Here is a 24,022-nt window from a genome sequence, read left to right as displayed (position 1 = left end):
TGGTTGCTGTTTATTTGTGAAATTCATCAAGCTATACATTTGTGATATGTGCAATTTTCTATATGTATATTTGGCATCAATAAAAAGTTATAAAATGCATACATTTACTAAAACCCTAATTAAAGAATTAGACAACACACACAAAAAAAAGAAGAGACAGATTTGGGGGGAAAAAGTTGATGTTCTAGAAATAAAAACAAAACACGAGGGTCATTAAAATAAATATAGGATTGTTAAACAGTAAATAAAAATGGCAGAAGGAGGAATTTGTTATCTGGAAGAAAGAATGGAGGAAATTGCCCCGTACGCAGCACAGTGGGATAAAGAGATGGAAGACATGAAAAAGCAATTAGACACATGGAATAAAGTGAGAAGGCAAGATGTAAATAGGACTGCTAGCTGGAAGAGATGCAATATCCAAAGAAATAAAAAATGAGAATCTTCCAGAATTGATGAACAATATGAAAACTTAGGTTCATGAGAAATGAGTTCCCCAGCAGAATAATTACAAATTATCTACACTTGGAAGCCTAAGATTTCAGTCTTGGAAAGGTTCTTAGCGACGGATTAGTCTCATCTCCTTTGTTTTAAAGATGAGGAAACTGAGGCCCAAAAAGATTAAGTGATTTGCCTAGGATCAAAAAACTGATTAATAGTAAAGACAGAAATAAACTTAATATGTTGTATTTTAAGGGTCATGGATAAGAAAAGCAAAATAATAATTTCTGAACTTCAACTTTCCTACTGGTATCACCATTTATAACAGCAACATAAAGACAGTCCTATTCAAAAAGAGAATTTAACTCAAGTTGACAAATGAAGGCATTACTGACTCAACTGCTATGTAGGAAATGCTTAACAAATGGTATTTAATGAACAATTAGTACAAACTAGAGCTACTCATACATACCTTAAAGAAAGAGTTTCAAGACAATCCTATTTAGATTTAACTACCAGGCCATTATAATCATTTCATGAGCCTCATATCATATCTATTATCTTCCTCTATTTAAATGTTTCAACATTTTAGAGTGCTTTTGAATCATATTTTTGTCTATTATATACATGATGATATAATGTAAATTACTTTCTTCCCTTGAAATTGAACAATTCACCATTTAATTGAACCTCTAAATGCTCATTGTAAGTCTGATACAAATTTCAAACTGGTCAGAGGGGCATAAAATGGACTGAAGACCTGATATAAAGTACTCTTTTCTCACACAATGAATAATTTCTGATGAGTCAGTGGCTTGTATTAATTCAAGTACTTAAGAAGAAAAGATCTAGTCAGTACTCATATAGGAAAATGTGTTTAGCCTTTATTCACATTTCACAATTTTGAATTTATAGAAAGCAAATTTCTATTACAATAGTCATGAATTTTAAAACTGTAAATAATTCTATGACCACTTTTGACAACTCTTAAGACAATATTTTTCAGAAACATAAAAAACTTAAAGTGTCAAAATGAAGTGATTTGGTATGTTTCAAGTTGAAACATTTTCAGGAATTTCTAATTTATCTTTTTCTTACAAGCAAAACAATTTTATTATGTCATGAAGCATTAGATCTAGAAATACATGAGGCATAGATATTTAATATTTGGATTAAAATGAAGAAAAACCCATTGGTACTTAACAGACTCTTAAAAGAAAACTAGTTGTTTTTTTTTTTATGGCTGAGTCTTGAACGTTTCAGAGCATCTTGATCAGTTTTAGCTGCTTATAAGAGTTAAAAAAATAATATTTTAGTCGGGGCATGATGTCTCATACCTGTAATCCCAGTACTCTCGAAGGCTGAGGCGGGAGGATCACTTGAGGCCAAGAGGTCAAAACCAGCCTGGACAACAAGTGAGACTCCATCTCTATGAAAAATAGAGAAATTAGCCAGGCATGGTGCACACCTGTAGTTCCAGCTACTTGGATGGGTGAGGCAGGAGGATCATGGGAGCACAGGAATTCAAGGTTGCAGTGAGCTGTGATCGCACCACTGTATTCCGGCCTAGGTGACAGAGTGAGACCCTGTCTCTAAAACACTAAAAAAGAAGAATGATATTTTAAAGTTTCAATAAAACTTAACTATTCATACTTACAAATCTGACAATGATAGAGGGGAAGAATTATCAAAATTAGTTAGCAAATTTAGTTAGCAAAACTGAAAAATAAAACCAAAATAAAAAAGACAACAGGCTACAAAAAGTACTTCTATCAAGGATTTACTGCATTAATAATTCATCAAATGTGTAAAGAAACCATTAAGACATTTATATATATAAATGGACAAAGTATACAGATAAATGACACAAAAGCAAATCAGAGCAACTTTGATCTCTCTCTTATACTTAACTCAATTAGCAACAACATATAAAACCCCTACCCAAATGGTGAAACTATAAAATGTTACAACTCTTTGGGAATGTAATAAGGCAAACATAAATCATAAAACTGTTCATATTATTTCACCTAATAATCCCACTCCCGGAAATGTATCCTAATAAAATTGAAAACTACTTAAGTATTCACCAATAGGGAAATGGTTTAAATAAATTATGAGTATAAAGTAAGATAATTAGGCCGGGCGCGGTGGCTCACGCCTGTAATCCTAGCTCTCTGGGAGGCCGAGGTGGGCGGATTGTTTGAGCTCAGGAGTTCGAGACCAGCCTGAGCAAGAGCGAGACCCCATCTCTACTAAAAATAGAAAGAAATTATATGGACAGCTAAAAATATATATAGAAAAAATTAGCCGGGCATGGTGGTGCATGCCTGTAGTCCCAGCTACTCGGGAGGCTGAGACAGGAGGATCGCGTGAGCCCAGGAGTTTGAGGTTGCTGTGAGCTAGGCTGACGCCACGGCACTCACTCTAGCCTGGGCAACAGAGTGAGACTCTGTCTCAAAAAAAAAAAAAATAAAAAAAAAAATAAAGTAAGATAATTAAAATCATTATCAAAACTAAATACAAATATATAATATCAAATGAAAAATAGTCAATTGACTTAAGATTTTAATTATGTGAACAAAAAATGGGAAAGAATAATATAAAAATTGAAATTCTAAAGTTACTACGTTACAATGATGAGGATAATGGGTAATTTTCCCATTTGGCAAAACTTCCTTCAATATTTTCAATATAAAAAAAGACTGGCTATCATTTTTGAAAGTTACTTGCCTTTTCAAACAATCTCTACTTTTCCCAATTAGTAAACTATACACGACAATTTTTTAAGTGTGAGAAACAGAACAGAAATACCTCAGCTGTGTTCTGAAACCTAAATATTTCACTACTGGACTTTACTTTCAATGAAAGAAGATATCCTGTAACCTGTGACATTCCAACAGGCAGAGGTAGCCACTGCTACTTTTGGTTAACACGAACTGAGCAGCACTAGATATGAACAAGTAAAACTGTAAACTTTCTAATTTAAAACTTTGTGTGTTTGGCATTTTATGTTAATGAATCATGATATCTATACTCTTTTCCTTGTAATTTTCTGTCTCATACTAACAGTTTTAATATTTTCATTTAAAATATGTTGCCAATGTGCTGACAATGTTCTACTGAAGCATACAACTTTTTTTATTGAGTTTATATTAGGTTAACTACAAATAAAACCACTTTAGTTTATATATTTTAAAATTCTGAGTTAGTGGTTGCAAGTAGGCAACCACCATTAAAAAGTCAATCCATAAAAATCTAAAAACTTGTATTTTAGAAAAATTTTAATGTTTTCCTTTTGAAACTATACTCCTTTTGAGTAAAGGAAGAGGGATTTGAATGTTTCTACAGTCTGGCTGCATAATGTATTGCTTTCCCAAAACAAAAATGTGAAGCACTCATTATATATGAAATTTACCATTTTGTAATATGACATTTGTAATATAACATTTTCAAAATTATGGTAAAGAGGGATAGGAAACTTTCAGAAAGCTATTTGAATGAAAATGTTTGAGAACAACTGTTTTTAAATATTTAGAGCAGAAATGCAGGGCAGCTATCTCAATGTCTATAAATATCACTTAAAAGAGAGTCAACAACTAAAGACACAATGTCACAAGGATTAACACCGTATAAAGAGATAAAGAAATGCTAAGGAATAAAGAAGTTTTTAATCGAAAATGCATTCTTCAGTTTAAATTTTAAAAATCATGTTATTTAGTACTTTGGTACAAAATGGTTGACTATGTTGATGAAATTACCAGGAAAATATCTCACAGCTGCCAAAATACAAAGCTATAGGGGCTGTCTTCTCTAACGGTAGAGGTGAATTTAGTTAAATATTAGTTTTCTATTTATATTCTGTTAGTGGCAGCAGCAATAATTTGGTTCATTTACAAATATTTATTATAAAAGTTTATTTCTAAGATATAAATAAACACAAGTATTACTAAATGAATGTAGTTTTATCAAAGAAATGTTTGTAATAATAACAAACTCTCCAAAACACAGGAAAGAGATCAATAATGGCCATTTCAAACAAGTTGACAGATTTCAATAAAATGGAGCCACCAGGAAGCCTAAATAAAGTCAAAATAACACTAAATTACATTCATTTTTGTGAAACTAGACCATGTAGCTCATATTTCTTTTTTCTTTGATTAGAAAATTTGTTCAACTTTTTCACAGGAAAAAACTAAAGACAGATCAAATTCAGAAAGTTAATTTTCCTGAATCCAATCATATTCACACTTTAACAACATAAAAAATCCTAAGAGAACATTCCATAGTACAGCAAAGAACTAAAGTACAAAGCCATATATAATGTATAGCAAATAAATTATATACTATAGAAACCTGTAAACGATGGACATTTTCCTTCATGCAAAAAATTAAGTTAGGAATGGCTGTCTCTTGCATGTAGCCTGTCATCCTGCATCTGCACACAGGATTCAAATGTCAACCAGGAAATGATGATATTCCCAGGCCAATCTCAAAATGTCTTACTTACGTCGTCTTCTCCCTTTGTCTCATTTAGAGTTATATATTCACAGCTCAAAACCTGTTCATTAGACTCCTCAGGTTTTGACTTTTTAAGTGCCAACTCTGCTGGGAGAAGAGATGAGCAATGCTCAAGAGACTGTGCAATGTCATCAATTGTCCATTTGTCTTCAGGAAGGGCATGTTCTTCTAGTGTAAACGGTCCCTGTTTGGTTCGGGTCAGCTCTAGCACATTGGCACAGGAAGAGAGTTCTACAGCAACAAAAGGTGAAAAAATCCAGAAGATAAATGATTCAGTATTTCATAGCCTATAATTTTTCAAGTGACAGAACTTGACTCAAACCTCTCAAAACCACCCCAAGAGTAAAATTATAATAATCCAATATAAGAACCAAGAGCCTTGAGATAAAGAAATTATTAATGAGCAAAATAATATTTAATAACTCACCTAAAATGCTCTAATGTCAACAAAGAACTTGCACACATTTTTCTTATTTAACTCATGAAGCAAAACCACAAGGTGAATCTTACCCTTACTTTATAGATGAGGTAATGGAACTGCCAATGTCACAACTGCCCAGTAGTAAATGGCAGAGCCAGAACTGCAACTTTCTGGCTATTTATAAGACTATGGCTTCCAATTTTTAAAAAATTTGATTTGCATCAATGAAAGTAACTTTTAGAAGGGTAAACCTTTTTTTTTTGATCCCTACTCTGAGTTAAAATGTTTTGTACTGGAAAAATGTTGGCTCTTACATTTATTATTCCTGTCTTCATTTTCTGTTCCTCTCTTTCTCTTCTTCTTTCCCATTATGAGCATTTCACTGCAGCTGCTGAGGCTGATAATTGCATGCCATAAACCTACAATGCTTCTAAAGCTGAAGGCAGCAAGAGTTCATTTCCTAAGGCCAATACTCAGAAATAAGAAAAACAGAAAATTTCCTCTTCCCATCGAAAAGGAATATTACTTTCTAAATGATAATTCATAATTCATTTTTATGCTTACCTTTGCCAATGTCACTGACCAAGCTTCTGATATAAAAACCTCCTCCACATTCAACATCTGGAATGTTAACAGTGACATGGTAAATTGCTAACCTCCTATGAAATCCACTTTACATAGAAATGATGCCCCTAAACAAATGTAAAAATGCACTATGCAAACAATCCTGTGATAAAATATTTATGTGCTAAAACATAAATTATTCATCCAGTAGCATATGTGTTTGTGAGATTGAAAAGTCAGAGTGTGGAGAAAGCAAACAGCAAAAACTCATGAACACATTTTAAATTAACTGGCAAGTCACACCACTTTAATACTTCAGCCTTGTTCATTTAATAGGTTTCAAATAGTTAGAAATCTCAGCTTTGCTATTGAGAGCTGTAGATTTTAAAAATTATTTTCAGATTTATACACCTTGTTCATTTAATAGGTTTTTAAATGGTTAGAAATTGCAGCTTTGCCATAATGAGCTGAAGATTATTAAAATATTTTCAGATTTGTACCTTCAAAAATATACAACCAACCAACTCAATAAAAAAAACTCCTTTTACAGTGACAAGAATTACATTTGGTGTACTATACTACACATACAGAGCTCAGCATATTAAAATGTGCTCTTGGAAATATTTCTTAAAAAATCATGAAATAACTTAAAATTATACAATGTCCCCCAAAATGAATGTATATCTAAACATCTTAACACAATATAACACATGTTTATTGGTTGAGAGCAGGATTCTGCATTATTTTTATTCATCAACAAGACATCCTGAAAACAGCTGCCATATTTCCACACAAAGGGACTACATTCTAGCTGTTTCTAGTCTCACTGGTACACATAAAGCCATTGGAGGAATTAATCAAAATTCAACACCTGGGGATTTTAATTCCTTTTTTTGTTTCAGTCAGCTCACAGTTTGGGGCCATTGCTAAGAAAACAAAAATGGGCATTAGAATCAAACGTAAGTGTGCTAACATTCTTGCACTATATTTGATTTTGGTGAAAAGACAGTTCTTTTGGCCTGTTACACTATAGTTAAAATATTTACAATTTACAGGCAATCAGAAAAATTTGAGTTTTTCTTACTTTCATAGATCATATCTACTCTGCCAAACCAGCTGCTTCATTTTCATGGAATGGAGCAAAACATTTTTAGTGTGTTTTTTTCATTACTTGTCAAATATTTCAGTATCAGGAAACCCAAGAAAAGGAGTGCCTTTTTTATTAATTGTACAAAATCATATTCAGTAGGAACTGAATACACATTAAATAATAATGTCAATGGGAAACAGCAACAAAATTTAGGAAAAAAGGTTTTGGCAAATTACTTCTAAAAGGAATCCTATTCAGTATGCAGTGTGAAATTAAGGGTAGGATCAATTTAAGGGAGGCTGAGGATTAAGAACTATAGCTTTTGATTCTTTACAGCTCTTCACAACTTTCTGCAGCTGTGAAGATCATAAAATTTCCAACAATAGAAACAAACTTTTTGGCTTTTATATTTATTTCAAATATGTATTATAAATTCAAAGTGATAATCTAAATTAAAATGTGACCATGTGTCCAAGAATACATTTCTGCCTTACCCATTTTTTCAATATTTTCAGGATCTTTAGTAATAATTTATAGGATACAAAGAAGAGGGGGAAAAATTACTCCCTTTTAGAATTTTTTATCCAAAAACTAAAAAAGCTTTAAAAGGACAAATTAATGTCAATTCTAAAACTGAATCTATCAGGTACTTGCCATGGGAGGAAAAAGATGATAAATATTTAAACTGTAAAAAATATATACTTCTTACCTACTCTTCTCTATAGAGATCTAAAGTATGTTACTTCCAACTTCATAGTAAGGTAACATAATACAATATATGAAAAACTCAGGCTAGTTAAAAAGGTATTTCTGAACCTCCATATAGCTTTAGGTATCTCATTAACTGTGTTATCAAAAAGTTATTAACAAATCCTAACTTTCCTTAAATTCAAATTTTAAAACATCTCCAATATCCCAGGAACACATTAAAATTACACAAAAGTAGCCAAATACAAAATAAAGGTACATGTCAACACAAATGATTTCAAGGTTCCTCATCTTACCTAACGTGAAAAATGGTGGCTGGAATTTCTGAAGGGAGATACTGTATACAGTCACTGGCCTGGCAGGTTTTGCTTCTACGACTTCACCTCTCTTCATCAAAGTTGAAAGTCTCTGGCCATCTTTCTTTAATGCCGAATAGCTTGCAAGATAAGAGAGGGAGAGAGGAAGGGTAAGGGAGAGCAAGAATGGAGAGTGATTTAGAAAGATGGAGAGAGAATTTCAGATTAAGGCATGGAAAGGAAGGATGACTAGCAGCCCTTTACACTGAAAATCCTTCTAAAAAATGAACTAGTATTTTCTTCCAATCTACTCCACGATGCTGTCATGGATAGTTTCTAAATATCTCTGAGGCTAATATAAGCTCATTCTAATACTCAATAATCAGTGTTGCCAATTTTATTCTTTAACCATCTTGCTGGAGATGGTCTACTCACATTTGCTCTTTACTAGGCCTCATTCTATGTTAAAGGGACAAGGAACCCAGTAGCCTCTGGTCATAATAATCTCAGCTATATTTCCCTGCAACCATTTCTATTACAATATTCATTTTTATATAAAAGCTAACAAAATGTTTCTAAAAAGCTACTATGCAAATAATCTACTTAACAGATCTTAGCTTTGTGTGATTAAATTTTATTAGACACAAAACTCTTGGAATAATCACAGAAAAGAAAATTCTAAAATGGTTCTTATAAATAAATATAATAAGTTTGATTTATTTTAAAAATGATCCAAAATGTTTATGCAAATCTTACTAAAATTTTTACATCTTTATATTTGAAGCAAAATCATGAAGAAAAACTTCCCCATAGATATTTCAATGTTCTTGAAAAAACAAAGATTTTTAAATATAAATATTAAATTCTAAAAGAACTGTCATCCTGACATATCTTATAGTCATCAGCCATTAAAAAAAAAAAAGCAATTTGCTTAAAATGGTAATATGCACAAAAATATGGTTAAGTGGTACTATGATCTAAATGTTTGTGTACCCCCCAAATGGTATTAGGAGGTGGGGGCTCTTGTAAGGTCCTAGGGCAGAGCCCTCATGAAAGGTAGTAATGCCCTTATAAAAGGGGCCCCAGAGAGCTGCCTTGCCACTTCCACCATGGAGAGACACAGCAAGAAGGCACCACACTGAACTTGTTGGCATTGTGATCTTGGACTTCCCAGCCTCCGGAATTGTGAAAAATAAATTTCTGTTGTTTATAAGCTACCCAGTTTGTGTTATTTTTGTTATAGCAGCCCATGAACTAAAACAAGTAGTAAAGCAATATAATCGTATTTTTAATAAGTTACAAATCTCATCTGTTTGACTGATTCTGCCTAAAAGGAATGGTCCCCGCACCTGACAGGCAGCACACATTAGTACTCTGAATCACAGCTGTGATGCCCTTCCCAGATTACACTGGTCCCTTCACAGCAATTCTGAGAAAAGTGACATCTCTGGGCACCAAAATTGCCCCATGTCTATTGATAAGAATCAGAAAAGCCAGTAAACACTGGAATAGCACAGATATCAGACTGCGGTGACATGTAGGAACAAAGGAGACCACGTTCTGCTACGTCTTGGAGAGTGCCAAAGGCTCCACACCCTGTCTAAATCAGGTTCATCTGTACTTGATCATTTGCAATGATCATTTAAAACCTGCCTTGACATATAGTAAAAGACAGCCCATTTATTTTAATTAGAGTGATGTAAACCACTGGAAAGTAAAACAAAACATTTATCCACATTCAATAATTAAACTTACAGGGGGGGTACTTGCATTATATTCCCAGTAAATTTCTGTAGAATGCCTTCAATATCTTCTTGTGTTATTTTATCTGCCAAAAATGAAGGAAAAAAGTGATACTAAAGCAACCACAGGAGTACAATCCTATTTTTATAGCATCAACAGCTCTGAAAATTCATTTAAAAATTTTTCCAACAAAGCTAATATCATGGGTGTATGTTTTGTAGGCCAGATTCTACCTTGTTGAAAAGAATAAAATATTCATTAATGAGATAAAAGAGGGAGAAAGTCTTATATTGCTCTTTATTAAGACTAAATCTCCTTTGCTTCAATTTTTTCTCCAATAAAAATGATTCAATCATCTTATATGCATTTAGTTGGTTCTGACTATGGCCTTTAGAAGACCTGAGGAAAATGCCACGTTAGCTACAAAAATGGTCCTGCAGTGATCAATAATGAGGTGATCAGAAGGTAAGCCAAAAAATAATTCCCATAGATCTTTTTTAAGTTTCTCTAGGCATCAAATATTATAAATAACTTAAGGTGGTACTAAAGATTATCAAGTAGTACCCACATTTTAAGTTTTACCCAATAAGACTTCAAAACTATTCTATGTTCTGGCATAAATTTTACACACATTCAACTCTGTCTGCAAGTAAAGATATATTTATCTGTCTCGCCCCTCCCTTCTCTGCTCTTGAAATTTCTCTCTTCTTTTAAATGAACACTCTCAGTCAGCCTCAAAAATAAGCCAGTGCAAAAAAAGAACACATAGCAAGGATTTTAGCATGCCTAGTAAAGGCATTTTTGAAACAATGATTTTAGAAAATCTGAATGAAGACATACACATAATGCTTTTAATATCTGTCACTTAGTCATATTTTCAGCTTTTGTTCTACACTCCCTCAAACAAAATGATGCAATATTAAAGTATAGTTTATTAATTTTAAAAATTGAAAAGTATGACACACTGAAATTTAATATTTATAATTTTTATATTTACAGATGAGTCTTTATACCTATTCCATATTCAATAATAAACTAAGTCATAGAAATATTCTATAATCTGTTTAGGTCACAGTCAATGGAAAGAAAATTCAGTGCTTTTACCATTTTGTAGAAAATTTATCTAAACTTTTTATTCTCGTATATGCATGTTACATTTGATTTTATTTGAACAATATTAAATAAAAACTAGTGTGTTTGAATTACTGTTTCAATACCAGAATAAAAATTAAAAGACAGCATGGAACCCTGTGTCCAGATTTTAATATCAACTCAGCAAGACAGTCTTAACCTCAGAATGACCTTGACCCTTAAAAGCTAAACACAGACAAAGACTAGAATCTACTAGACTCAAACAGATAGAGAAGAGCTACAGAACTCAAAAGAATTTCTCCAACAATCAGCAGCTCCAAAAAGGCAGATCTTAGATGGTTGTATTCATACTGTTTCTCAAACAGATATATCTCATGATACAGAAGAGGATTTTTCCACGAAAAATTTTTACTCTGCTGCAACATTAAGACATAATTACTGGTGGCACCTTAGTTATGCAAATATAAGATTTCCAAATCTAGACAGCCAATGCTATCAACATGCTGGCACTTGCTAAAAGAAATGCTATTGTTGATAAAACTGCAATAGTTCATAACTTTGCCACAGATTTTTAAAACAAAATCAAACAGCTTTCTACTTCTGCAAGGCTGATCTCTTTACTGACATTCCTGCAAATGTGTATTCCTTTGTACTGCTTCCAGGCCTCTCTTTCACTGATATTCCCACACACAAGATGCCTAGACGTGTTCTCTCTCATTCTACTTCTGCCATGTTGTCTCTTTCTCTGACTGAACATCTCAGGCTGTTCATTCTGCAATTAATCACACACAATTTTTAACTACTCTCTGTTTATATATGTAGATATTATCTCACCAATGAAATTCTAAGCTTCTCAAAGGCAAAGACAATTTTTCTTCTATAACAAACCCTATTAAGATGGCACTCAAGACATTCTTGCTGAATTTAATTTGCTGAAGAATAATAGAATCTCAAGGTTGAAGGGCATTTAAAAGTCACCTAGGCCAATCGTTCATCTGATATTTGACTCACTCTACAGAAAGCCTACACAGCAAGTTACTTTATAATAAAAGCTAAGCTGTGGTACATAAGTATGTAGCGTAAGCTGGCATATCTAAAACATGGTACTAGTCAAATCCAATTAATAATTATCCCTATCATATAGTAAAGACTCTACCTTTAAAGTATTTAAAAAGAAATGGAATCGCCACAGCAAGTATACCCAATCACTAGCCAGAAAAAGTACATTTGGTAAAGGAAGATAAATATGACTAGGGTAATTATTTTTTGTTTAGGAAATTAATAAACCATCAATATGACAGCATTCATTTGAGATTAATTATTTGAAGTCATTCTCACAAAATTAATATATACAAGATCATGTCATACATCAATATTTGCTTAAAATTTATTGACTATTCCAGCAAACTTACAACAGGATAGCTGGTACTTAACTACGAAGCTAAACACACCATGGCAGAGTTAAAACCATATTCGACTACGACAGAGTGACTGTTACTGGGCAAGTCCTGCTGCCATAAACAGCTGTTAAGCTGGAGAAAATATATCAAAGAACTGTTTTTAGGCAGACAACAGGCAGCAAGGACTGCAATCCCTGAGAGAATGGAAACAAGCAGGAAAAGCCCCACAATCACCCGCGGTGCTTTCTTAACTGTGGGGCAGAGAGGGGAATCTCAAACACAGCATAGTGATCCCCTGAACAGGGATCAGAGTTTGAGGAAGCAGTGGCAGCTGAAATTTGGGGGAATTACACAGAGAAGAGATGTCTATCTTGAGACTCTGGCTAAATTCTAAGCTGCACACATATAGAGAGGGTTTCGATAAAATTAACCAAAGAACTACTAGTAAAGCCCTTACACGGCTGGAAGTTGTCTCAATTTCAACCACCAAGAATGAAGAAACTTGCTAAACACCCAGGACATTCAATAGAGACCCCAGAAAAGCCATGCCTTAGGAGTAGGGCTAATCTAGACCCGGAAAGAAGTCTACTTTAGACCCACCCTAACAGAAAATCTATACAATAGCAACTAGAAATAAGTGCGTTTAGTAAAGCTGAAAAACAAAAGATCAATATACAAATTCAACACCATTTCTATACACTAGCAATGAACTATCAGAAATACTATTGTATCTCTAGGGGAAAAATTATCTAGAATGATAAAAGAAATTAAAAAAAAGTATGTCCAATAGCTAGGAAAAAAAAAAAACTCAATCCATAATTTAAAAACTTCCTAACAAAGAAAACTCCAAAACAGATGTCTATCAGTAAATTCTACCAAACATTAGAAAAAGAAATGTTCATCTGACATAAATTCTTCCAGAGAACAGAGGAAATGAGAATATTCCTCAACCCATTGTATGAGGTCAGCATAACTTTGATATCAAAACCAGTCAAAGGCATTAAGAAAAAAGAAAAATACAGAGTAATCTTACTCATCAATACAAATGCGAAACTCCTAAACTAAATATTAGCAAATCAAATCCAATAATTTTCATAAAGGATAACACATCACAACCAAGTTGGGTTGATTCCACAAATGTAAAGTTAGTTTAATGTTTGAATAAGAAAAATCAAAAGATGCAGAATCTACCTGATAAAATCCAGTATCTTCTCATGATTTAGGAAAAAAAGCAAAACAAACAAACAAACAAATAAAAACCCAGAACTCAGCAAAGTAGGAATAGAAGGAAACTTCTTTATTTTGACAAGAAAGCTATTAAAAAACTATAGGAAAAAAATCTATAAGAATAAGGTAGGATGACTTGCTCTTCCAGATATCAAGATTTAGTCTAAAACTCTAGCAGTTAAGATAGTTTGGTATTAGCACAAAGACAGAAACTGACCGATGTAGAAAAATAGATTCCAAACAAGCCCAGGCCTAAATGGTGCTTGATTTATGACAAAAGAGGCAATGCAGAGTAGCGGGGTTTAAAAGCGCTGAATGCCAACTATCAACGTAGGGGGAAAATGGTGAATTGCAGATGTAATGTGAAAGGCAAAGAAATAAAAGTTTCTAGAACAGAGAAAAATATCTTCATGTTTTTGTGGTAGAAAAAAGTTTTCTTCAACAGGATACCAAAAGGACCAACCATAAAGGAAAAGACTTGATAAACTGGACAAAATTAAAACTAAGAACTTCTATTTTCCAAAAGACAAATTAAGAGAGGAAAAAGGCAAGTCACAAAGTAGGAGAAAATATCTGCTACATACATAACCAAAAGATGAGCACATATCAAGAGTATAGAAAGAACTCACACAAATCAGTAAGAAAAAGGGAAATCAACAGGGAAAGAAAAAAAAAAAAAATGGGCAAGAGACCTGAACAAGTGAGTATATGTGTCTACCAGAAGTACAAAATATACACAGCAGATTTAGTCATAAAGCCCCAAAGTGGAAACAACCCAAATGCCAGAAGAACAGAAGAGGGTGTGGGTGTACACATATGTATGTATGTATTAATACGCACGTGTGTGGTGGTATATTCACACAGTGGCATACTACACAGCAATAAAAAAGTCCAAAATACTGATAGATGTAACAACACGGATGGATCTCACAAATACAAGCAGAAGAATTTAGACAAAAAAGGATACATACTGTTTAAATACATTTATATAAAGTTCAAAAATAGGCAAAATTATATCATCATTTTAGAATAGTAGTTATCTTTGGAAAAGAAGGATGCATTAGTGACTGGAATGGTGCCTAAGGTTTCTCTCTAGGAATCTTCTATATCTTGACTAGGGGTGGTAGCTGCATGGAGTTTGCTTTGTGATAATTCATTGAGCTGCAAATTTATTTTTTGTTCACTTTTCTTTATTTGTGTAATAACTTATGATACAATGTTTAAATACAAATAGCACCATAAGATTGTTACCCAGCTACACACTAGCCTTAATATGTTGTGTCCCCTACTTATTTAAATCACAATTGAGACCCAATTCAACTCTTCAGCTTCCTCCAGGATAAGCCTGTGAAGTGTGGGCAGCCAAACCACACACAGTCCAGGGGGAACCACTCCCATTAGATACAAAATAAGCTATACCCATTCGAGAAGACCTTGGTAACATCCTGTCACAAGACTAAGGGGTGGTGTTTAGAACAGAGGATTTTAGCATGAAATTCTACTTTCCTTTTACATTTCTTGCCTCACAATAAGGCACAGGAGGGACAGAAAATATTCCCAATGCAGGAACAATTAGGTCACCCCAGGAGTCCCAGATGTGAGACTTTGGCCCACATCTAGTCAAGGTCCTAGTGTCCTGAGCTCAGTGGAAAACTCATTGATGAGCACATTGAAGCCGTGTGTCCTCAGAGACACTAGTCATAGTACTAAGCATAGATTTAATATCTACATGCAGATGAGAAAAGAACAGCAGAAGGTAGGAAGATATTTTGCCTTTCCTGGAACTTACCTGCAGTCTTATCTGAGAATGTCTCTATTGCCTGCTTTATTTATTCATATGTTGAATATTTTATTCTGTATGCCACACATTACACCAAAAATACAGTGACGATCAAAAGAGACATGGTTTCAGCTCCATAGCTTAAGGGATCAACAGAGGACAAGTATAATAATACTTGTCTAGATAGGACAAAATGTCCTAAGAACATTCATTTGCCATGGCCTACATATTGCCTTAGTTACTTTATCCAAATGTCAGTTGTTCATGACAGGTCAATTAAGAACTGCATTTTTGGTTGTTACAATAACTGGGTGAGGTGGCAGCTCCAGTGGCCTTTCATGGGTGAGACCGAAAATGCCAGACATGCAGGATCATGGATCCCAGGGAAGAATTCCCTGTGTCCTGTCTGACTTCTGGATGTCTGCCAGATAGGTAAGTGAAAAGCCTGTTTATATTAATAATTACCTGAGGCTAGAACTTAACTCTATTTTCATTTAAACAGGCAGTATGGCCAGTTTTGCATACACTGAATTTCTAGTACTAAGTCATTAACACAACACACCTATATCACTTTGCATTTGTACCTGTGGCGTTCACAGTGATTTATATGGTTTACAACTTCCTCATTATCCTCATGCAGTCAATCTTCAAGTCTCACCAATTTCACTTCCTAACCATCGTTCTAATCTGAAAACTTCTCTCTCTACCACCATCACCCTGGTCCAAGTTACTACCATTTCTGATGGGACCACTAAGAACCCCATGACTTGTCTATGAGACCTCTATATCCATTCTCTTCCAATCAATCCTCCTAATACTACGAGGTTGGTATCATTATCATAATTTTGGAGATGAAAAAACTGAAACAGATTGAGACATTTTCAAATATACGATACACAGCTACAAAAGGGTAAAGCTAGAAATTAAATCCAGGTTTGCTTACTCTAGTGCTCTTTGCACTTCACCAAGTTGCATCCCATCCTTAATTACATTATCCTAGGACCATTATTCTGAATATCAATCATTCTCCTTATTATGCTTTGGCAAATGGAGACAGAGGTTCAGCAGACTTAATTATATGTGTAATGACTATAGTACGGCGGTCTCCAACCTTTTTGGCACCAGGGACCAGTTTCATGGAAGACAATTTTTCCATGAACTGGGTGGGGGATGGTTTTGGAATGATTCAAGCGCATTACACTTATTGTGCACTTTATTTCTATTATTATTACATCGTAACATATAATGAAATAATTATACAACTCATCATAATGCAGAATCTAATGCCGCCACTGATGTGACAGGAGGTGGAACTCAGGCGGTGATGCATGCGATGGGGTGTGGCTGTAAATACAAATGAAGCTTCACTAGCTCACCTACCGCTCACCTCCTGCTGTGCGGCCAGGTTCCTAACAGGCCATGGACCAGTACTGGGCTGTGGTCAGGGGTTTGGGGACCACAGCTATAGTATACTCTGGAAATCTCTGATATCCTCCTATGGCCTTATGCCTCTTTAATCTAAAAAGCCTTCAACATCTATTTTTAAAAGGACTTGAAATAAATCTGCGATTTTTCTTTTCATTATGTTGCTTAATTAACTGAGCAAGATAGTAAGCTACACATAAATGTTAATAGAATAAGTAAAGCTACTATGAACAAGAAAAGGTTGGGCTCACTACTGGGGCAATATGTAATATATGATAAGGACAATCAACACAAAAATAGGGGCTGGGGGGTAGGCAGAGGCTAGACTGTCTACAACTAAATTCAGAGATAACATTAAACACAGAGGAAAAAAATAGAAAGTCTACAAAAAATTCATAATTAGCGACATAATAATACAGGTGAACTGACTTAAAAAACTGTAACTACTGCATTATAAATAGCATAAGCACTGTGAGAGTTGCTAGGAGACCATTTCATTTATCTATCCTTTCTTAAAGTAGTGAAAGAAGGAATGGGAGAAATATTAAGGTGAGCACCAGTCAGTTCCGCTTTACTTCCAGAGAAATAGCTTTCCTCTGGCATCTTTTTACATACTCCAAAAGCAGAAACATGATTAGTTTTAAAGTATTAAACCTGGCACATTTATTTCAACAGATGGCAAATAATTGTTGTTGTTGTTTTTAAAGACAAGACAGGTAAAATCTAACATGAGAGTATCTCTGCTTTGTTCCTTCCTTACTAGGGAAAATAACCTAAACTCTAGCTATAAATGTTTTTGGTAAGGGAATTATTTGCACGAATAATGCTAACCATTAAAACAATTCATTATAGGAAAAGAGGCAATCACGATAAATCTTTATTCATAAACATACCAAATAAGCAAAAATGTGATAAACAATTTCCAATCTTCTTATCCTAAAGAAATGTACTGAGAACTGAAATCACTGGAAATATCGGGTAAGAGATTTATTTTAAAATTTTGCATTCTCAGAAACTTTCTCTAAATGTTAAAAAGGAGGACTACGTAAGTTGAACTTCATACCATAAGGTTTTTCTTCTGTTACTTTCCCCGTAGAATCTAGTGTGTCGGTAGCTTTGCCCAGTTCTCCAATGGCAGTATACCTCTAGGGGAAGAGAAACACAGGAGAAAAATGGGCATAAGGTAAAGAAAAATTTATGCATGTAGAGAATTTTACTAATACTATCAAGTCAATACAAAATGAAGGCAAAAATAACAGACTGCAACTGTTTTGTTAGTTTGGTTTTGATATGTGGGAAGCATTTGTGTAAACTGAGGAACATTCACAAACTTCCTACACTAGCCAACATGAGAAAGAAAAACATGATTTTATTGATAATTATGACTACTGCCATTGCAAACAAATTTCTAAAACCACTTACTGGGCAGTTTGATTTTTAAGGAAATTTTTCAAATATATCCATGAGTAGGGAGAATGATACAATAAACCCTGACATGGCCATCACATGATTCAATAATTTTTCTGCACATACAATTAAAATTAATTTTAAGTAAGTTGATTTATTACTTCTTATATGAAATACAAAGACAAATCTCGGCCGGGCATGGTGGCTCACACCTGTAATCCTAGCACTCTGGGAGGCAGAAGTGGGAGGATCGCTTGAGGTCAGGAGTTCGAGGCCAGCCTCAGCAAGATTGAGACCTTGTCTCTATTAAAAAGAGCAAAATTAGCTGAGTGTGGTAGCACGTGCCCAGATACTTGGGAGGCTGAGGCATGAGAATCGCTTGAGCCCAAGAGTTTGAGGTTGCTGTGAGCTAGGCTGACGCCATGGCACTCTATCCCAGATGACAGAGCAAGAGTCTGTCTCAAAAAAAAAAAAGCAAATCTTAGCAAAAGCTAAATATGTAGACAATGAGCAAAACTAGTATAGCGGAGGTGATGCCTATAACTATTACAAGTGCTTTCTTAATAAAGAAAAATTGATATTTAAGCTCTCTGAAAGGAAAAAAGTCACTTCTAAGAACTGATCACTATTCACAAGTGAAGAATTTGATCATTATTATTTAACTGAGTATTGTCTTACTTCTCTTGGGGCACATTTGTAGTACATATTCTTTTCACTACTTTCTTTTGGTCAACTTCAAATTTTATTTGGAATATCACATGAATTAGTGAGAAAAGTGCAAGGACTATATTTCCCACTGAAAATAATCTGTATTTATATGACTGTTTTTAAAGGAGAAAGCTCAAAGCACTTTGTAAAAATATACCTTATTAATGATAAACTTATAATTCTAGTGAAGGGACCCAAGACAAAAATGAGGAAAATATTAAAACTTCAAAATCCCATAAACATGCAGACACTTTATAGCAGCCTAAGGGTCTTCAATGAAATCAATTTCATATTATACAGCTCAGAATTTTTTTTCATAAATACAATACAGGGGGAATGCTCTAATGCATTTGAATTAATTTCTTTTAAGTTTTGTAGGTGCTGACAAAACTTAGTTTCTTGTAACTAAATATTCAGTCTCATTACCTGAGATACCCCATTCCTGCTTCTATATTTTGGAACAATCAACCTTGATTAAGCAAACCACGGGGAGAGGCACAGCAGGCCAAATGGTAAGAGCAAAGGCCCAGAGCCCAGCTGGCTGAATCTGAACTCTGACTCCACCACAGCTGGTAAAGTACGTTAAGTTAGTCTTTCCTGCTAGAGCTTCATTTTCTTATCTTAAAATGGGGAAAATAACAGTACCTCATGAGAAGCAGCAAAGAATTTAGAGCAATAGTATCTAGCCCTGGTAAACAACAGATTACAATATTTTTATTATTATTTTTAAAGAAAAGAAGATGCAAGGCCGGGTACAGTGGCTCACACCTGTAATCCTAGCACTCTGGGAGGCCAAGGTAGGTGGATCGCTTGAGGTCAGTTCGAGACCAGCCTGAGCAAGAGCGAGACCCTGTCTCTACAAAAAATAGAAAAATTAGCCAGGTGTGGTGGTACAAGCCTGTAGTCCCAGCTACCCCAGAGGCTGAGGTAGGAGGATCACTTCAGCCCAGGAGTTTGAGGTTGCAGTGAGCTATGATGACACCACTGCAGTCTACCTGGGGTGACAGCGAGATTTTGCCTCAAAAAAGAAAAAGAAAAAAAAGAAAAGAAAAGAAGATGCAGCATGATTCACAGTAACAGTGGTCAGAGTTAGTTCTCATAAGGAACAGTAAAGCATCAAAATATTCTCTATAATTTTTGCCTTAAGAGTCTGTCTAGTTGCATAAGAAAAACACAGTGCAATCCTGTATATTGTGCCTTGAGTGTATCTGTCCTATTCTGCTATGCAACAAGTTTGAACCAGGAGCCTGAACATGTTTTCCAATTATGCGATGCCAATTCTAGTCTCTGGACTGTGTGTGTCCCATGCCTGGGACATGCTGCTTCCCTAGCCTTGAGCTCCCTCTCTTCTCTAAGGATCAAACTGTATTCATCTTGCAAAGTCACCTTGTTAATCCATTCCAACTCCCAGTCAACCTGTTAATCCATCCCATCTCCCAATCCTCCACCTCCACAGGTACTCAATACAAATTCTATACCTAAAAAGAATGAAGGCCTATATCAAATCCATAAATTCAATCAAGTTTCCTAAGGACTGTGAATGAAAAAAGTATTCTCCTAGGTGCTCATAAGAGATACACAGACACATACTAGAGAGTCCCCTGACTCTGGGAGGTTACAGTGTAACAGGGTAAGGCATCATCATAAAGACAACTACTGTGGAGGGGACTGAGTATAATGATGGTAACAGACATGGCTGGTTCAACTTACTGAGCTCTCACACCACACTGCTTAGCACATGATTATCTATAGATGTTCACTGTTTTCCAAGTATATTTTATTGATCCTTATCTTTCCCAATATAAACTCTGTTAGCTGGAATTTTGCATTGTTGTTCCATTGTGTTCCTTACTAGATGGAGACACAGTAGTAGCTTAATAAAAAGTTGACAGAATTATACACATGCTGGAGAAGTTCCTATGGTTGCAATTCTTCACATTTCACTATAGTTTTGGATATCTAGATTGTATCTGCTAAATTTCAAACCATTCCAGGTTCTGCAGTTATGCTGTGTCTACCTACATGCTGGATTCTTTTTAGGGGAGACAATATCTAAATCAACAGTTCTCAAACATTTTGGTATCAGAACTCCTATACACACTTAAAACTCACTGAGAAACCCTGGCACAAACTTTTTAAAAACACAGTGTGTATGTGTGTATGTGTGTATATATACGTATATATATACACTGTATGTGTGTGTATATATATATATGTATATATACACACACAGTATTAGAAATTAAAGCTGAAAAATATTTAAAACACTAATACCCATGCACACATTCCATTAACCATCAGAGCAATGATGTCACTGCACATCTGGTAACCTATGAAAAGCTCTGCGTATTTGTGAGACTGCAAATAAAAAAGGCAAAACTATGAAAATAGTTTTGATTTCAATGGACCCGGAAAGAGCCTCAGGAGTCAGACCACAGCCTGTTGTAAACTGACAATTTAAATCTTCACTGTTTCCTACTTTTCCCTTGTCCTGGCATCCTGTGTTAATTATTCTTCAATTCTATGCAATTATCCACCAACCTCTTAGTAAAGCCCACCCAAGACAGTTAAGCCTTCAGCTGAAAAAAACCTCACCACCAAAAAAACATGGGAAAGAACAAAAGAGACATGGGCATTTATACATTCAACCCTACCATTTCATCTTAGGGGTCTAAAGTACTTCTTTTCATTGCCCTAAATTCTACACAGAGGCTGGGTTTTAGAGTTGTTTATTCTCCAGGATGTAAAATTGGGAATTGTAAATTCTGTTACTATATTCATTACAACATAATTCCACTACAACGAAACAAATGGAGTCCTATAGAATTTTCCATTGAAGTGTGTGCTCTTTGAGACACGTGGTTTCTCACTGATACCACTCTACTCCCTACTTTACTCATCTTCAAGCTTCCTGAACCCCACAGCAGATATTAGCTAGACATCTCTAGGAGCAAATCTACTTTTGTACTCTTCAGGAGAAAGGAAAATGTTTCTATTACAGAAGTATATATAATCATTTCTATCTCAACTAAGCAACTGTTTTTTCTGAGATTTGATTTTGAAAGCTTGTGATTCAAAGTTTCACAAGCAAGCAAACAAAATGATACTATTTAGGATAAGACTATTTTTAAAAAAACTACCAATCCAAAAACATGTGGTTTTGAATGTCTTCATTAGGGAATAACTCTTTACAGTTCATAAGTATAAGCCTTCAAAATTTTCAGTGTAATACTTATAAAATATGTAAATATTAATAGAGTATACAGAAAAGGTACAAATTGGACTAGCCTCTGGAGAAAACTGATTAGAAATGCTGAAATCTTAATGAGTGGCATAGGAGCATTATTCGAGTCACACTTCAGAGTTTTAAGACTGGTTAACCTAAAAATGCTATTGTGTTTTTAGGGAAAGTTACTAACCTTTGACCACATCCAGGTTGGGAAACTTTGTATACCCCAATGACAACACTTGTTCAGTTGCTAGAGGGAGATACAAAGTTGCTTTCTGAGGAAATGCTGGCTTTGCCTGAGGGTACCACTACAATTTACTGCCACACAGATATGTGGGTAGCCTTATATCTGGACAATGCTAGTTAGATTCTTCAAGTTTTCATAATAGGACATCAACCATTCCATCTGTTCATCTGGTTTCTAAAACATTTACCAAGTAACCAACTTTAATCAGTAACATAGAAACTAATAAAGATAGCACTCCAAAACCTCATCAAAGTCTGTTACTTCAGAGTACCACATCTGCTATCCAGCTTTTGCTGAATGGCTCAAAGAAAGTATAATTTAGGGAAGATAGTAGGGGAACTACTGCCTTCTTCTAGGTCAGCAGTCCCCAACCTTTTTGGCACCAGAGACGGTTTTCATGGAAGACAATTTTTCCATGGACCGGGAAGGGGGAGGATGGTTTTAGTATGATTCAAGTGCATTACATTTATTGTGCACTTTATTTCTATTATTACATTGTAATATGTAATGAAATAAATATACCACTCTGTTCTAGGTAATCTACATTCTATACTCAGATTAATTTAGACCAAAGGAACACATTAGTCTAACCTCTCAGAATCATTTTACCTAAGTTATATTTTATGTTGATCCACTTCTACATCTGTTGTAAAGCTATTTTTCAGAACCACCATCTGTCATTCAATATTCCTGTAAGGAATTTCTCTCCGACTTTAATGTCCAGAGAAACAACTCTCTCTCTCTCTTAAAGAACTACCATGTTTTCTCTTTCTGATTAGTGTTATATTTTGCCTATTATCATCAGAAATTACAGATAGGAATGAAAGAAAGGAAATTAACTGTATTCAAGATTTCCAAAAGAACTTGTCTGTGGAAAATTAATTTCAGGTGATGGGGGCATGTGGTCAGAAAGCTCCAAGAGGCCTGGAACTCAGGAGAAAGAGATTTGGGGACAGGTAGAACACTCAGGAATAGTAATAACATTATTTGTTGAGCAATTTCTGTATACAAGGCACTGTATAGAAAACTTACATGCTTTTTACACATATTATACACATAATCCCAAAAGACCATGCAGTGAAAAACAAAATGACAGGAGAAACATGATTATTGGCAGAACAAAGCTTACTACAAGGCAAAAGAGGAAGATAACTAAGTAGAGTTAGAAGAGTGGTTCTTTTCTTAACTCTTACCCTAATCTGAATTTGAGGGGACATAAAAAAAGAGCTGGGTGATCTGAATAGTGTCTGGTTTTCACAGATGGAAATAAAATAATCTGATGGCCTAAAGCTGTAGTCCCCAACCCCAGGCTGGCTGGGGGGTGGGGTGGAGCATCACCACCTGAGCTCTACCATATCCCCCACCCCCCTACCCCCAGTCCATAGAAAAACTCTCTTCCATGAAACTGGTCCCTGGTGCCAAAAAAGTTGGGGACCACTGGCCTAAAGATTTTATTTAAAAGGCCAGCACTCCACCATTAATTGATAGTGGTTGTATGAAGTGCCAAGATGTTGAAAAGGATTCCAAAGATGTTTCTTGATTCAGCAGGAAAGAATGTTCAATTAGCAACTGAGCAGTCTCCACAGGACTGACTAGTGATGCAAAGGTGTATCGTGATATGGATGTAACCTCAACACTGCATATCTGCCATCCTAGAACTAAATATTGCTACTCTTTTGAGGTGACTCCACCCTACACAAACTACAAGTTTAATTTTTCTAGTAGCACT

The 24,022-nt window shown here is 34.8% G+C and overlaps 1 protein-coding gene across 1 annotated transcript in view; it reads right to left on the bottom strand.

Moving 5' to 3' along the window:
* Positions 1-1,697: 1,697 nt before the first annotated feature.
* TRUB1 (TruB pseudouridine synthase family member 1) overlaps positions 1,698-24,022 on the bottom strand; it is a 35,773-nt gene continuing 13,448 nt past the window's right edge. The window contains exons 4-9 of the mRNA XM_069460562.1: positions 17,766-17,847; positions 9,791-9,863; positions 8,036-8,175; positions 5,942-5,998; positions 4,946-5,187; positions 1,698-2,038 (exon numbers count right to left, since the gene is read on the bottom strand). Coding sequence (XP_069316663.1) covers positions 1,919-2,038; positions 4,946-5,187; positions 5,942-5,998; positions 8,036-8,175; positions 9,791-9,863; positions 17,766-17,847 — 714 coding nt within the window. The 3' untranslated portion in view covers positions 1,698-1,918. The remainder of the gene's footprint in view (positions 2,039-4,945; positions 5,188-5,941; positions 5,999-8,035; positions 8,176-9,790; positions 9,864-17,765; positions 17,848-24,022) is intronic.

Source organism: Eulemur rufifrons, chromosome 28 (assembly GCF_041146395.1).
Source record: "Eulemur rufifrons isolate Redbay chromosome 28, OSU_ERuf_1, whole genome shotgun sequence".
Taxonomy (NCBI): domain Eukaryota; kingdom Metazoa; phylum Chordata; class Mammalia; order Primates; family Lemuridae; genus Eulemur; species Eulemur rufifrons.
This window is presented reverse-complemented; position numbering and strand designations above follow the sequence as displayed.